General features: G+C 46.6%; 1 protein-coding gene across 1 annotated transcript; it reads left to right on the top strand.

Moving 5' to 3' along the window:
* Nucleotides 1-6,121: 6,121 nt before the first annotated feature.
* Nucleotides 6,122-7,103, top strand: LOC311530287 (olfactory receptor 6N1-like; the record flags this gene model as incomplete). Its single annotated transcript, XM_084646739.1, is given in 3 exon segments — nucleotides 6,122-6,194; nucleotides 6,197-6,571; nucleotides 6,574-7,103. Coding segments are annotated over 3 exon segments (978 nt in total).
* Between the last annotated feature and the right edge of the window lie 9,676 nt (nucleotides 7,104-16,779).

Raw genomic sequence — 16,779 nt, 5'->3', positions numbered from 1 at the left:
TGGGGAAGTTTTCACCTAAGCTGGTAAAAGTAAGCTTAGGAGGTTTTCATGCAGGTCCCCACATCTGTACCCTAGAGTTCAGAGTGGGGGAGGAACCTTGACACAGCTCTTCTTCCCCTGTCATCAGGGATGGCATGAGTGAGCCAGGTGGTCTTGAAAAGTGTGACAATACTCTCCCCTGTCTTCAGCAACTCAGGGGCTGGAAAAAGGTGTGAAGTGGCCGTCACACTTTACAAGTGTGGTATTCTGCTGGGGGAGTGGGATCAGTATTTGAACATAGGGCCAGGGCAGAGAGTGCCTGCCCACTGCAGTGACATGGTAGAGTGGGAGTGTGTGGTGTGGGTATTTTGGGGTTTCATACAAATACGGCAGTGTTAAGGTTGTGTGGGCATTTATGTTCTCTCTGTATTTCCTGGTTCTCAGAAGTCAGACTTTTGCTGAACTCAGCCTTTGGATAGGGCCCTAGCTATCACCGGACACCTTAACTCTGCATTAACAAAGGTTTTTTGTGACTTTTTATTTCCTAGTTTTTTAAACAGAAGGAGCAATGTTTGTTGGCGGGAGTTACTGGCTGTTTAGACAGCTGTCGTTCTCACCTAGGTTTGCAGTTGATGTGCTACTGTGGCTCGGTAATAATCAAAAGACCTAGTTTTTATATTGTGCTTTTCATCAGCAGATCGCCAAGAGCTTGACATCATTATCCCCATTTTACAGGTGGGAAACTGAGGCACAGAGAGGTGAGGTGAGTTGCCCATGTCCATCCAACAGGCCAGTCGCAGAGCTGGGAATAGTCTCAATCCAGTGGTTTCTCCACTGGGCCACACAGTTGCTCTGTGATTCCATAGTGCTCCTCCCCACTCCTCAGCATGTTTTGTTATAGTTTCCTTCTTGCCCTACCCTTGGTGCACATGGAGAACAATGGATCATCACCCTCTTTCTAACATACTAACTACATCAACCTTGACTCTACGCCGCTTGTGGAGGTGGGGTTATTAAGTCGGCGTAGCGGGGCAGTTACATTGGCGGGAATGAAATTGAAGTGTAAACGCCTCAATAGTTAGGTCAATGTAAAATGCCTTGCATCGACCGAGCTCTGTAGTGTAGACCAGGCCTCAGTCGTCAATGGCCTTTGTGTTTACACTGTCTTAACAAGCACCATAGCACTGAATTCCCTCCTGAGGGCACTTTCAAAGGGATCATTAGCAGCAGCCTCAGCGGAGATCCCAACAGCTGTCTGAGCCAGCGTGAGGCTGCTTTCCCCTATAAACCCTGGAAGGCTCCAGAGCAGGAGGCATGCAGGTCTCTTGTAATATACACGGGTGTGTGCATCAAGAAAGAAATCAAGAGCCAGCCCAGTGCAGCAGTAGAAGGTAGATGTCTTTGCAGAGCAAATGAGGGCTTGTCCATATGGGGCGCTTGTGCACAACAGCGCGGTGTTAATTCTAAAGTGTCCCAATGTGTCTTGTACAAAGGACCTTTCAGTGGGCGCCAGCAAGAGTCTACACGAGCCCGTTCACAAGCCACACGTTGGTGCCCTTTAGAAATCCCATTGCTCTTGAGTGCACTTCCCCACCCTGTAGACAAGCTCTGAGAGCAGGAGACATGGAGGGGAGCAGCATGGAAGTGGAAACCAGATCCTGATCCCCACACCCACTCGGCGTCGACAGAGAGGTCGCCACTTCTTGCTGAGGATTAAAGGTAAATCTGAACTTCCTGGGGTTTGTCCACACAGGGAGTTAGTGCGTGGCAAGCTGGGGTGGAAATCTACTGTGCTGTAGGTTGCTGTGCAGTAAGGGGCTGCGTGGACCTCGCTATCAAGCACTAAAAGTCCCCTAGTGGCCTTTGCCCGAGCGCTGTTTGAAATGGGGGTAGGTCAATGTGCACTTGGGAACGTTTAGTGCACTGGAGCAGGGTCCACACAGCGTGTTAGTACGTGGCAGGCTAGTGCGCTGTATATTCACACCCTCAGCTTGCCACGATCTGACTCTCCATTTAGACAAGCCCTTAGTCAGATCCTGGGGATCTCACGTAGGGAGGAAACGGTGCCGTAGTGGGAATGAGCCTCTCTCAGGCGCACACTGCAGCTGTGCATATCCTGCTCCCTCTCACTTCCTACTCTTCCCTTGATATGCCTCAGCCCTGCCCCTAACAGGGCCGAGCTGCGACACTGCAGAGCGTGGCTGGGAGCATTGAGTTCCAGCTGTTCTGTTGCACCAGGGGTGCTGCACGAAATCCAGGCCCAGACACTCTCACGCTTCAGCTGGGCTGCAGAGTGCAGCGGGGGTAGTGTGTGTCTCAGGGTGCTGGGGAGGGAAGGAAAGGGAGAGGGGTCTGTGTGTGGCTGTTCGGGGTGTTCCCTTTGTGCACGGGGAAGGGCGCTGGGCAGTTTCCCAGCTGCGCTGCTGGTCAGTGTCGCACTCTCAGTGTCTCAGGCACTCGCATGAGGAGCGCGCGCTCACACCCCGCTCTGCTGGCTCTGGCATGCAGGGTCCTGAGCTGCACCTGCCGTCTCAGAGCTGGGGGAGGAGAGCGTCTCTTCTTTTCCCATTTGCTGCATGGGGCTGGGAATGGAGCAGAGGGTGAGAAGAGAAGCAGATGCATGGATGGGCAGAGTTTAATGGGACTGGGAATTTCAAGGGAGTCAGGTGACCAAATCCCCTTGATTTTCTACTGTGCCTAATTTCTTTAGGTCCCTTTGAATATCCCAGCCTCAGAAAAGGCTCGGAGAGTTTAATTTAAAGAAGAGATGAACAAGGTGGGACATGCGGGATGTTAAGGACTAATGAATGGAACAGAGAAACTCCATTAGGTGCACCTCCAAATCAAGAGTCACCCAATCAACTTAACAGGCAACACCTTTAACACTCAGATACAAAACCATTTTCTTTTTACACAATGTGTATTTGTCTCCTGGAACTCACTGTCATAAGAGATCTTTTTTGTAATTCAGGAAATTGAATAATGTGGTGAGCTATAGCTATGGATAGATTTGGATAGGGGGCTAACCTGGGATGTTAGACACCTGGGTTCAATTCTCTGTTCTCCTGCAGGCTCCCTGGGGGGGCCTTTGGGGGAATTGCTTAGGGCCAGATTTTTAAAGGTGTTGAGGCACCAAACGATGTAGATGGGCACCAGGTGGAATACTGAAAAGCATCTAAGCAGGTTAGGCATCTAACTCCCTTTGGCTTCAACGAGAGTTAGGCACTGAGTCTGATTAAGGACTTTGTAAAATCTCACTGGGCACTGATTTGCATTTTTAGGCACTAAGTACTTTATCAAACTTGGCCCTCTGGGCCTCAGCTCTCCATCTGTACAATGGCCACAAAAACCTTTTCCAATCTCACTGTGGTGTTGTGAGGATAAATATATTAAGGACTGTGAGGTGCTCAAATACAACGGTTTTGCTCAGTCTGTAACCAACACACTTCCATTGTTCTCGGTGTATGGGAATTTTCACTGAGTGAAGGCTGATTAAGGACTGTAGACCATGCAGTGTACTACTAGGAAAACACTTGAAATACAAAGGCTCTATCTCTTTGTCTGTCTCTCTCTCTCTTTCTTTTGGTTTCTGAGCATTTCCCATTCTATCCTGTTCCAGACAGGGTGTTTCAGTGTTTCTTTGATTGCCTGCCTTTGAGTCCTCTCTATGAAATTTTGCTCTTGCTTTTCAGCCCACTGTTGTTTTCCAAGCCCCTTTTTATGCTGTGGATGAGATATAGTGACTGGGTGAGTAATGTGTCCCATGTAGTAAGCAAAATCAGCTGCTCCATAATTCCATAAGTAAAATCAATCCTTGTGCTCAGGTGGCTCATGGCCAGCCTGTGGCTTGATACACCTTCTCTAATTGCCTCGGGACTGTGGACACACTCCGCCGACTGCATGCACTTAGAGCATTTGTGTGGGGACACACACAGTTGCCTGTATAAAAAGGCCTTCTACAAAACCAACTTTGAGAAATTCCACCTAATTTCATAGTGTAGACAAGGCCTTGGTTAACTGATAACTTGGACACATTTTAGCTGACTTGGTGTTTCAGTGATTGTTTGAGTGAAATTGGTTACAGTGATACACTAGATCAGTAGTGTATTACTAATTTGTCTCTTTATTTCTCTAACATTGGAATGCAGAGGGTTTTTTTATATTGCCTTTTCGGATGTGTTACATTTCTTATGTTAAATAGAGCTTCTGGAAAATTTCTTCTCAAAACTGTTTTTTTTTTTTTTTTTGGTTTGGTTTTTTATGGAAAATTAGGTTTTCAAATTAAATGAGAATTTTTCATGAAAAGTGTCTGCTTTCCCTGGAAAATGGCATGTTTTCATTAAAAAAAAAAAATTGGCCAAAACCCAAAAACTTTTCAGCCAAAATCTGAAAAATATTGGGTCAAAAATCAAAAGCTTTCAGCTTCTGTTGGAAAATTTTCAGTTTTCAGCCACAACATTTTGATTGTCAATTTTTTTCAGAAAAAGTCAAACATTTCTGTGAAGGAAAAAAAATCCATCAGCTCTAATGTTAAATAGGAGTGTTTCACACATCTCCCTCTATCTGTCTGATGTCTCTCTGTGCCTGTCTGTCTCTCTCTCTTTGCCTGTATCTTTCCCTCTCTCTCTATGGCATCGGTGGTGTATTGAAAACTGCATTAAAATTATATGCTCTCACTTTAAACTCTCAAGGGTTCTCCTGGTCCTGCTTGCAGACCAGGGGCTCTGTAGGGAAGCATGAGATCAGTGTCTTTCAGCAGTCAGTCTGGAAAGAGCCAGCCTAGAGCAATGCTGGGTGAGTTGGGTCTCTCTGCCCTAGGGAGCAGCCTGCTTTTTCTCTCTCAGGTTTTGGTTCTTGTGCATTAGGGTTTTGGATTTTATGCAATAAAGTCATGTTCCATTGCAACCTTCCAGAGACAGTATTTGATGTTTTAATCTAACTTCCCTGTTTGTATGCTGTGAGCATAACAGTACCCAGGGCAATTCCCATAGCTTTTATCTCCCATCTCCCAGCCCTTTAGACAGGGCTTGCATGCCTTTCTGTCTCCCTGACAACTCGCCTCTTTCACATGGACGCTCACTCCTTTCCGCAGTTGTTTTCAAAATGTCCTTCTGTATTTTCCCATAAAGTGGAAGTTCTGTGCATGTTCCTGACCCTGTAGCTGCTAGTTGTCTTCAGCAGAGCCTTTCCTCCACTGATCGGAGTGTCAGCTGATTGCTCTCAGCAGCTGTCGGGAGGCATTGAGCACTGCATCATCTCTTTGCAGTGTTCTTCCAGATTACATGGTAGATCAACCACACCTACTCCTCTGTCTATCCCACTTCAGGAATTTGGACCCCCAATTCCCATTAAAATAATAATAACATATATTCAGTGCAGCAAGTCAGTTATTTAAAAATAAAATACATAGCATGTAGAATGTACATGTCCTCAGAATTTACAGCTCCTAGTTCTGACCTCACCTGGGCAGCTGTAAAATGGGAGGATCTCTGGCAGAAGTTAATATTGCAAAAAACAGTTTGTGAGATCAGAATTAGACCTCGTGGATTTATTCATGTGAGGAAAGGCTGCAAGATCGATATTGTTAAAGCAATTCCTTTACTATCTCTTAGCTCTGCTGACCTTTTTAGTGTGGTCTAAAACTTCCCAGTGGCTAGCATCCTTTGAGGAACAGCAGATCCTTTGAGGCTCTGCATAGCTTGAATTAAGGTCCTGATTCAGCAAAGCCCTCAGGCCCAGATTGTTGAAGCTATTTGGGGTTGCTGAGCTCAGTGTGGCAACAATGCCTGACTGATTGAGAAGCCTAAATTCCATTTTCAAAAGGGATATAGGCATGGAGGAGTCTAAATCCCATTGGCTGTCAATAGAAGGTAAACTCCTCGGTGCCTAAATCGGGGAAAAAGTGAGTTAGGCTTGGACATTGCGATGCTGAGTGCTGCAGCACCTAAATAGCTTTAAAAATCTGGCCTTAAGGCACCTATGTTGCCTAAATACTGTTGAAAATCCCATGAGGCATCTATCTGCAACTTTGGGTGCCTAAATGCCTCTGGATATTTGTCCTTCTGCCCTTTCTTAAGGTGATGGGATGTTTGTGCCTTTGAAAGTCCCACCTCTGAGTTTTAGTATTTTTATTTGTTCCTAGATGCACCTCATAGAGAAAGCAGAAGAGGACAATCGAACGGTCATCACAGAATTCATCCTCCTGGGATTTGGGAATTAGGATTTGGGAATCTCCTTCTGTTCCTGGTTTTCCTAGTGATCTACATTGTGACTACGTCTGGGAACATCCTAATCATTGCGCTAGTTGTGGCTGATCAGCACCTTCACACCCCCATGCACTTCTTCCTGGGGAACTTGTCCTGCCTGGAGACCTGCTACACCTCCGCCATCCTGCCTAGGATGCTGGCCAGTCTCCTGACTGGAGACAGAACCATTTCTGTCAGTGGCTGTTTTGCACAGTTGTATTGCTTTGATTTTTTGGCAGCTACAGAATGCTATCTCCTAGCAGCAATGTCTTATGATCAATATTTAGCAATATGCAAACCCCTGCATTATGCAGCCCTGATGAACAGCAGGTTGTGCCTCCAGCTAGCAGGGGGTCTTGGATAAGCGGATTCCTAACTTGTGTAATAATGATGTGTTTTATGTCACAATTAACATTCTGTGGCCCCAGTGAAATTGACCATTTCTTTTGTGATTTTTCTCCAATGCTAAAACTTTCCTGCAGTGACACGAGCATGATCACACTGGTTAGTTTCATACTCACCTCCCTAGACTCACCTTGCCCATTTCTATTAACTGTGACATCCTATGTTTGTATCATTGCTACTATCCTGAGAATCCCTTCCACCACCGGGAGGCAAAAGGCCTTTTCCACCTGCTCCTCTCACCTCATTGTGGTTACAGTTTTCTATGGGACCCTAATAACTGTGTATCTGCTACCAAAAACCAACAAACAGATAGCCCTGAACAAAGTGTTCTCTGTCTTCTACACAGTCCTGATTCCCCTGGTCAACCCCCTCATCTACAGCCTGCGAAACAAAGAGATGAAGGAGGCCCTGAGGAAAAGTCATCAGTTAATATATGTTGCTCAAATGAATTCAGATGGAGTCACTGATCTGTGAAGGAATCTATCTGGCTCAATGAGCAAGAAAAGTTTTCATCTAGTAGGGCCTATCATAAATATAAAGGGAAGGAAATCTGATGAGGTTCAATAAGGATAAGTGCAGGGTCCTGCACTTAGGATGGAAGAATCCAATGCACCGCTACAGACTAGGGACCGAATGGCTAGGCAGCAGTTCTGCGGAAAAGGACCTAGGGGTGACAGTGGACGAGAAGCTGGATATGAGTCAGCAGTGTGCCCTTGTTGCCAAGAAGGCCAATGGCATTTTGGGATGTATAAGTAGGGGCATAGCAAGCAGATCGAGGGACGTGATCGTTCCCCTCTATTCGACATTGGTGAGGCCTCATCTGGAGTACTGTGTCCAGTTTTGGGCCCCACACTACAAGAAGGATGTGGATAATTTGGAGAGAGTCCAGCGAAGGGCAACAAAAATTATTAGGGGTCTAGAACACATGACTTATGAGGAGAGGCTGAGGGAACTGGGATTGTTTAGCCTGCAGAAGAGAAGAATGAGGGGGGATTTGATAGCTGCTTTCAACTACCTGAAAGGGGGTTCCAAAGAGGATGGCTCTAGACTGTTCTCAGTGGTAGAAGAGGACAGAACGAGGAGTAATGGTCTCAAGTTGCAGTGAGGAAGGTTTAGATTGGATATTAGGAAAAGCTTTTTCACTAAGAGGGTGGTGAAACACTGGAATGCATTACCTAGGGAGGTGGTAGAATCTCCTTCCTTAGAGGTTTTTAAGGTCAGGCTTGACAAAGCCCTGGCTGGGATGATTTAACTGGGAATTGGTCCTGCTTCGAGCAGGGGGTTGGACTAGATGACCTTCTGGGGTCCCTTCCAACCCTGATATTCTATGATTCTATGATTCTAAGGGTAAACACCTTTAAAATCCCTCCTGGCCAGAGGAAAAATCCTTCACCTGTAAAGGATTAAGAAGCTAAAGGTAACCTCGCCGGCACCTGACCAAAATGACCAATGAGGAGACAAGATACTTTAAAAAGCTGGAGGGAGGGAGAGACAAAGAGTCTGTCTGTGTGATGCTTTTGCCAGGGACAGAACAGGAATGGAGTCTTAGAATTTAATAAGTAATCTAGCTAGATATGCGTTAGATTATGATTTCTTTAAATGGCTGAGAAATTAAGCTGTGCTGAATAGAATGAATATTTCTGTCTGTGTGTCTTTTTGTAATTTAAGGTTTTGCCTAGAGGGATTCTCTATGTTTTGAATCTAATTACCCTGTAAGGTATTTACCATCCTGATTTTACAGAGGTGATTCTTTTTTACTGTTTCTTCTATTAAAATCCTTCTTTTCAGAAATTGAATGTTTTTTCATTGTTCTTAAGATCCAAGAGTTTGGGTCTGTGGTCACCTATGCAAATTGGTGAGGATTTTTACCAAACCTTCCCCAGGAAGTGGGGTGCAAGGGTTGGGAGGATTTTTGGGGGGAAAGACGTTTCCAAACAATGCTTTCCTAATAAAATAAACCCGGATAAATGTTTGGTGGTGGCAGTAGAAGTCCAAGGGCAAAGGGTAAAATAGTTTGTACCTTGGGGAAGTTTTAACCTTAGCTGGTAAAGTAAGCTTAGGAGGTTTTCATGCAGGTCCCCACATCTGTACCCTAGAGTTCAGAGTGGGGAAGGAATCTTGACAGGGCCCTAGCTCATGCCAGTGGGAACTGCTTTGGGGAATGTGAGGACATACTACATTTTGGGATGACGACATTCCCATTCATGGCTAAAGCTGATACTTGCTACTGCCTTAATTGGAAACCTTACTGTCTTGCACTCTACACTCCACATGGTGACATTTGGGATTTCAGATACGTGTTTCATCTATTTCTCTGCTCTCTCTGAGTTGGGAAAATGCCATGTTTTACTTGGCATTGGCCTCAGATCTCTGTGGGTGGAATTAGCTGGTTCAAATATTTTCTGTCTCCTTGATGTCCTGGATTCCCAAAAGCTCCATAAGTTTATATCTGGGAAGATTGTACTGGACTTCCCACTCTTGTACTATATGCCATCTTGCAATGGGTAGAAGGGGCGTAAGGATGTGCCTATACTGCAATGTAAGCCTAGGGTCTGCGGGACTTGAACCCATTGGCTCGGTGGGTGTAAACCTGGGCTTGAGCGTCCACACTGCATATTAAGCTAAGGTTTAGAATTTCTGGACCCGGGCCTCACGCCAGTGCTCAGGCATCTGTGCTGCACTACGCAAACCTAAGTCAAACCAGCCTGTGCCAGGTTTCCTAGCACCCTCCCCAGCGGTAGCCGTTCTAGCCCTTTGTGATGCCCTGTGGGAAAACTTGACTGTCCATCCCGTGGCACTTTACCGGAAGCTGTTGCATCCTGCCAAGGCATCTGGCCGAGTTGTCTTTTGAGTCTACACGTGCCCGACGGCTGGAGCCAGCAACAGGGAGGAGTCAGCGTTTGAAGCACTTGTCTTGCTTGTGCTTTCACTTCTGTTTCAGGTAACGGGCAGAGAGTCCATGAAGTGCTGGTGGACGTTTCGGGGGCATTTTCTGACCTGCTGAAGAAGGCACCTGTCGGAGGAGGGGGGCGGGGCGTGAAACAGACCTGTCAGACTCAAACTGGCTGATGGTGCTCACGGCTCTCGGGAGAGCTGCTGATGCCCTCTGTGTAGACCAGCGCTTCTGGAGCAGGGCCACAAGCACAGACCAGTGGGACCCCATAGTCAAGCGGATCTGGGATGACTAGAATTTGCTCATGAAGAAAGCTAGATTTGTGGAGCCTTGTGAGCAGCTTGCCCGGACCCTTCAGCACCATGACATATACGCGAAGGAAGCCATTCCTGTTCAAAAGTGGATTTCTACACCCCAGAGTCCTACAGGTCTGTTGCTAACCAGTTTGGGGTTGGAAAGTTGACTGGAAGGTAAAGTGGTGGCCGAGGTTTCTGAGGTGATCAGGTGTGTGGTTTATCCAAAGGTGGGGGCATAAACAATATCCCTGAAGTAACTGCTGGCTTGGGGAGAATAGGGTTTCCCCACTGCACTGGGGCCACTGATGGGACTCATGAGCCCATTGCTTGCCCTCCTCAAGGAGCAGGAGTACATACACTGCAAAGGGTACTACTCCATGGGCATGCAGGCCCCTGGGGACCACAGAGGCCAATTTATGGACGCCAACTTGGGCTGCACGGGAAAAGTTCATGATGCCAGGGTTTTCTGCCAGCCAGGCGTCTACCTTCATGGATAGGCCAAAACACTATTCCAAATGACAATGTCATAAATGGAGTTACTGTTCCCACGGTTATTCTAGAGGATCCCATGTACCCCCTTTTGCCTGGGCTTATGAAACAGTATCCTGATCACAGAGGCCCTGGCAAAAGAAGGTTTAATTACATTCTCAGTAGGTGTAGAATGGTGGTTGAATGTGCGTTTGTCAGACTGAAATCCTCGAGCCTGAGTCTGAGTTTGGGCTTACTTTGCAGTGTAGACATTCCCTAAGACCCAGTGCATCAGACCCTAAACAGATTAATGGCTAACAAAGTAAAATAAATTATGTGAATGATTTTTGTTGACACAACCTCTTTGCTACAGCAGCAGCAACAAACAACAAAACCAATGTCAAGTAAAAAAAACCAGCAGTTAGGCATGGAGGAAATGCTAGTCATGACATATTTGACAAGTGCCAGCATCTTTCATCCTGAAGCACATGGGGTAAAATTTCCAAAAGTGCCTAGCTGACTTAGAAGCATAAATCACATTGACTTTCAATGAGACACAGATTCCCCCATCCTTAGGTCCTTCTGAAAGGAGAACGGAGGCTCTGAAGTCACTTTGGTGATTTTGAAAATTCTACCCATTGAGTAGTACTTGAATTCTTAGGACTCTGATTCAAATTAATACACAGGAACTAATTGAAGGCATGACAGTAGTTGAACCACTGAGGGTACGTCTACACGGCAGCTGAAGGTGAGCCTCCCAGCCTAGGCAGGCAGACTCGTACTAGTAGGGCTTGTGCTAGCATGCCAAAAAATAGCTGGGTGAACATTGTAGGGTGGGGCCAAGCCTGGGTGACTAGCCTGAGCCTCCGCTGAGGTGGGGGATGTTGTAATGAGCTGGAAAAACCTTGTTATGGTTGAGTTAAAAAAACGTATTCTAACTGATGTGTGAACACACCCTTCTAGTCACATACCGGTCAGAATGAGTTAAGCAGAAGCCCCTTCCCCCGGCTAAGATAAAGAGGTGTGTGAACCTGCCCAGGAATTTGGACTGAGTGGGCAGAAGGGCTTTGCTGAGAGAGAGAGAGAGAGAGAGTGTGTAAGATACTGGAAAAAGTGAGTGTTTGGATCTAATGAGGTGACGAACGAGACTTGGGGCAGTAAGCAAAGAAGCTGCTCTTTTTGTTCTTGGTTCCTCATGCATTCAGAGAAGTTGGACGTTGTACATTCCTTGTCAATAAATGAGATCAAAGAAAATACCAGACTCCATCAATTTCTACTTCCAACGGGGACATCCCCATGGCTCCAAACTTTGCCTAGCCACTCTGGTCAAAAAGGGGTAATGATACGCAGTCTTTACCTGACATGGGGATACACATTGTGTGTGGGGCGGTTTCAACCCTAATGTCCTCAGCCTCTACTCAGGGTTGTCTTATTTTTGCTGCAGAATAGCTGAGAGTCTCTGTCTGGTCCCTAGAGAAAAACAACCTGCTGCTTAGAGTAATAGGAATTATCATCATTACATATGATAACTCTGGCTATTCTTGTTAGCCATACAAATGTCCAGTCCCGCTTTCATGACTACAGTCTAATCAAATGTCGTGGGAAAAGGTATTTATTGGTTCAGAATTTGCCATCTTTTAATTTTATTGTATGTCCCTGTGACGTTTCCCGTTGGTGCCTGGGGTTGTGCCGCCCCCACTGCCACCTGCCCTTAGCGTGGGGAAACCAAGTCTGTGCCTGCCGGGGGTCAGCTCCCCAAATCCACTGGTCATGGGTGACACAAGCACTAGGCCTCTGCAGGCCCCACTGTTACTGTACAGGTTAGCGACAGGCTCACTCCAACACCTGAGCCAGGTCCACCTCAGATCATGGCTCTGCTTGACACACAGCACAAAGATATGGTTACAGTCAAAAGAAATCTAATGTTATTTACCGAACCACAGGCAGTCAAGTAGCAGCAAGTAAAAGTACTGGGAACAAATAGTTACATATAAAACAAAATCATACCCTGCGTTCTGGAGCCCAGACTTGATTAACAGGAGACTCTCACATCTTGCAGAATATTGCTCACCCCAAAATGCTTGCAGAGCATTACAGCTAGCCTTGGCCATGACGCATGTTTCCTGAAGCAAATACACTGTCAGTTGCCTCCCAATCAAAGGATTTAGTGTTTTTCTTTGCCTAGTATAGATACATAACTCCTTAAATATTATCCGTACATACATTTTGCAGTGATTATGATGACCAGTGGGCAGCTGGCTGTTCGTAATCTCACATGTCACCCTTTGGTATTATGCAGATATCCAACCCAATGGATCCCTGTAAAAACCCTATCCCCCTGACCCTTTGCTCTCTGCCACTTGGCACCAAAGGTGTTCCTAGGTTACAGTCCCCTTGTTCTTGTGTTATGAGATAGGGAGAACAGAAGGGCTTAATCTACCACCTCTAGACCATTAATTATTTTATACACTTAAGTCTCCTCTGACCCATTGCTCCTCTGACCCAGATGTTAGTGATTTGAGATTCACCACTTCTTGTGCTACATCCCCCCTCTTCTGAAGCTGGCCTGCGCCGACACCTACCTGAACAAGGTGGAGATATTTGTGGTGGTCGTGTTGGTGGTCATGGCCCCTGGCCTGCTGATCCTTGTGTCTTATGCCCACATCATCCTCAAGATGTCTTCTGCTGAGGGAAGGCGCAAAGCCTTCTCCACCTGCTCCTCACACCTCATGGTGGTGACTATTCTATGGATCAGTGAGTGTTATCAATTTCTGACCCAAGTCAAGTTATGGAGGGGGCAGAGACAGGCCATTCGGCCTGGTGTACATTGTCCTCATGCCTGTGCTGAACCCCGTTATCTACAGCCTGAGGAACAAAGAGATGCAGCTGGCCTTGAGGAGAATGTTGGGGAGAAAAAAAGTGTGCTACCGTCCAGTATCCTTGCTGATGGTACCTTGCGCTCTAGAGCGCTGAGTTCTTCTCACAACTCCCACAATTTTGGCAAGTCATTTTGGGTGAATAGAGTTTCTAGGTGCTACCATAATAAAACTGACACAACCACTTGACCCTGACTGTGCCTGCCGGGGGTCAACGCCCCATCTCCACCGACCAAGGGCAACATATGCACTCCCCCTAGGCCTATGCAGGCCCCATTGTCACTCTGCAGGTTAGTGATAGATACTCTCCAACCCCCGAGCATCTCCCTGGAGCATCCAGCCCCTTGTCCACTGGACGCTTGCAGTAGTCACAGATTGACTGTTCCCAAAGGATCAGTGCATCCCAGGTTATCAGCTCCACCTCAGAGCACCGCTCCGCTTAACACACAGCACTTAGATACGTTTATAGTTTAAACAAGTAGATGTTAATTGAACAAAGCACAGAGATCCAAATAGCAGAAAATAGAAGTAATGGAAACAAAGGGTTATATACATAACATACATTCTAGAGCCTAGACTTAATTCCCAAGATACTCTTGTGTCTTGTAGAGTATTTCTCACCCTGGATCCTTGCAGCACTTTACAGTCAGGCTCCCTGGGACCCTGCTTTCATGAAACAAATGTGTGGTTAGTTTTTCTCCCAGGTGAAGGACTCAGTGAGTTTCTTTGCACTCCCTGATACACCAGACCAATCCTTTGATCCTATTCACAAACAGGACACCCCCTCCACTCTTTGTTTCACCCTGCAGATTTACTTTGTAGATTTTGCACTCTCTCAATTTGCATCTGGCTCAGTATGCAAATAGGCCTACACTGAGTGGCATACAATACACAATGCATGCCTGTCCAGTCAGGGAGATAAGGGTCTACTCAGGGAACCCAGAACCATAAGCCACTGTGTCACCCCTCCGCTTTAGCAAGAGTGAGCTTTGCTGGAGGTTAGACTGTGTGTTGCTCCCTCCCACATCCATCTGCCTGCTTCATAGTAAACTCCTCAAGATTCTGCCAATCTTAACCTTGCCTTGCAGGTAGCCATCACTGACCTCCAGTTCCTGAGTTCCCCAAAGACATATCCCTGCAGTGTCTAGTCCCTGTCACTGCACACTCAGAAATTATTGAGTTCACTGATTCCAAAGAGGCAGCGCACACACCAGACTGTTAGTTTAGCTGAAGACTCACACTTCACTTCAATATCACAGCACTGATTTGGTTTATAGTAAAACTAAGGATAAGTTTATTAACAAAGAACAGAAATGTAAATGATACTAAGCAAGAGAAAAAGATACAGGTCTGGTTACAAACAAACCAAACCAAACCATGCTTTCTAGTGACTAAAACTTAAATCTTAGTAAGTTACAATCTTTGCCTAAGCAGTTTTCTCACTTACATCAAGTTACCAGCATCTTTAGCCCTCCAGGCCAGGGATCCAACTTCCACAGAATCAGAGGGTGCTGTTATCTTTGTCCCCAAATTGAGGGATAACTAGAATGGCTTTTTGCTCCTGCTTATATTTTCCAAAGTCCATTGTCTGTCTCACGAGTTAGAAAGATTTCCTTGAGGTGCAGATTCAGACCCCCAGTGTGCTCACTACATTGTTTCCTCCATCACTTATTAGCTTCATTGCTTTGTTTACCTTACATGGAAATGTCCTTTTATTGTCCTCTCCCTGTAATTAAGCCGATCAGACAGGTAAATGCATATTCCTTTGTCTAGGGCAGACTTGGATTATGTACGGCCTCCAAATGCCATTTTAAGAACATATTTCCCGCACATATACATAACTTGCTATACACAACCCGTACACACAAAACACAATGATTTTCGGGACCAGCGTCACCATTTTGCATACGATACCTAACGTGACACCGCTTAGATACACATGACAACAACAGTGTGTTGGGTGTAGTGAGTGTGTCAGGCCTGTTGCGAGTTACAGTCTAGAGGGCCCTTTGCTGACTCAGGGGCTCTTAAGGTCACAGTTACCCCCTGCCTGGTAGGAACCCCTCTGACCCACATGACCTGCCTTAAGGCCAAGACCTTAAAGACTTTGTTTTGAGTATGTGTAACCCTTTTGCCTGTCAGAGTTGGCAGCAACAAGGGCCTGGTTCAGTAGCTAGGGGTTCCATTCCAATAACACAATGCAAAACCGGCTCGAGCCCCCACCCAGTGACCTGGGACAAATATATACCACCCCCGCTGGGCGCCTCCAAGAGGCAATACTTCCCCTCTCGCAAGCACACAGTTTGAGTGTAACAAAAAGCCTTTTAATAACAGAGAGAAACAATGTGGCATTATGTTGGGGAAACACCACCAACAGGATTCGTAACACAACCCATGAGCAAAAAACCCACCCCAAGCAAATTGGGGCGTGTCCTTTCCCTTTAGTTCTTGAGTCCAGCAACCCAAAATCACCCAAAGTCCCAAAAGTCCAACGACCCGAAAGTCTCTGTCCCTGGTCAGGGCAGCCCCAGAGTTCAAAAGTTTATCTACAGAGTTTTACCTCCCAACCTGGGTGGAGATTGGATGGGGGCGGGGGTTAAGGGGTACCTTACGTGGTCCAAAGCTGATGGCCCCACCTCTCCATGGGGCTCCACTCCACCAGCCGCCCATGGGCTGCTCTAGGCCTCCAACAAATTGCTCTGCTCCACCAGCTGCTCCACTCTGCGCGCTGTCCCGCAAACTGCTCCACAATATATCTTCAGGCTCTCCCACTACTTAACACAACACTCAGTGATTTCAGCTCTTAGCAAGTTTAACTCTTTTGTGATTTCAGCTTGTAGTAGGGGAGCCTGAGTGCTGGTGCACCATTAGCCCAAAGTGAATTCAGCTCAGCAGCCTGTAACTAGACTCCTAATAGAATCAAAATTAGCTCAGATATTCCACAGTGGAGAGAGAAGGAAGTGCAATTAAGGCCCTCACAGGGGGTCCATGCCACCAGATATTAATACCTGTTCCCAACCTCTCCCAATTCACAGAGTTTTGGAACCCATGTCCCTTGCCTAGCGAGTGCTACTTAGTTGATGGCGAGTCCCTCCATCATAACAAAAGCTCAAGTACAGTTCCACTGTCCTTGATTCCCATAATCAGGGTAATAACAATTTATTCTTCCTGTCCCAATAATAGAGACACTGGGGATCCCACAGCAGCCAAAGTGACCATTTGGGCAGCTATGGCCTCATTCTAGGCGGGGTGGGTGTGCCTATGCAAATGAGATCAGCCCCTGAAGTTCTTTTCCACAACTTGCCACACCTCAACACCAGATGTCAGGGTGGAGCTCATCCTGACTGTGCTTACATATGGACACACGACTCCTTTAATATTATCCACACCCACATTTCACACCGATTAGGATGCCTAGTGGGCTGCTGGCTCTTGGTAGAGACCTCACATGCCACCATTGAGTGAAGAGTTATGCAGATATCCAACTAAGGGGCTTCCCGTAAAACCCTAGGCAACCCCTCTGCCGCTTGGCACCACGGGATTCCTGGGTCACACCTCCCCCACTCTCACTGAGGCAGTAGGGTTAGCCATTGGCTAATCCACATGAGTTGGCTCAG

The sequence above is a fragment of the Lepidochelys olivacea genome (assembly GCF_965140295.1).
Source record: "Lepidochelys olivacea isolate rLepOli2 genome assembly, chromosome: 14".
NCBI lineage: Eukaryota > Metazoa > Chordata > Testudines > Cheloniidae > Lepidochelys > Lepidochelys olivacea.
The sequence above is the reverse complement of the archived record's forward strand: the minus strand, read 5'-3'. Positions and strand labels throughout refer to the sequence as shown.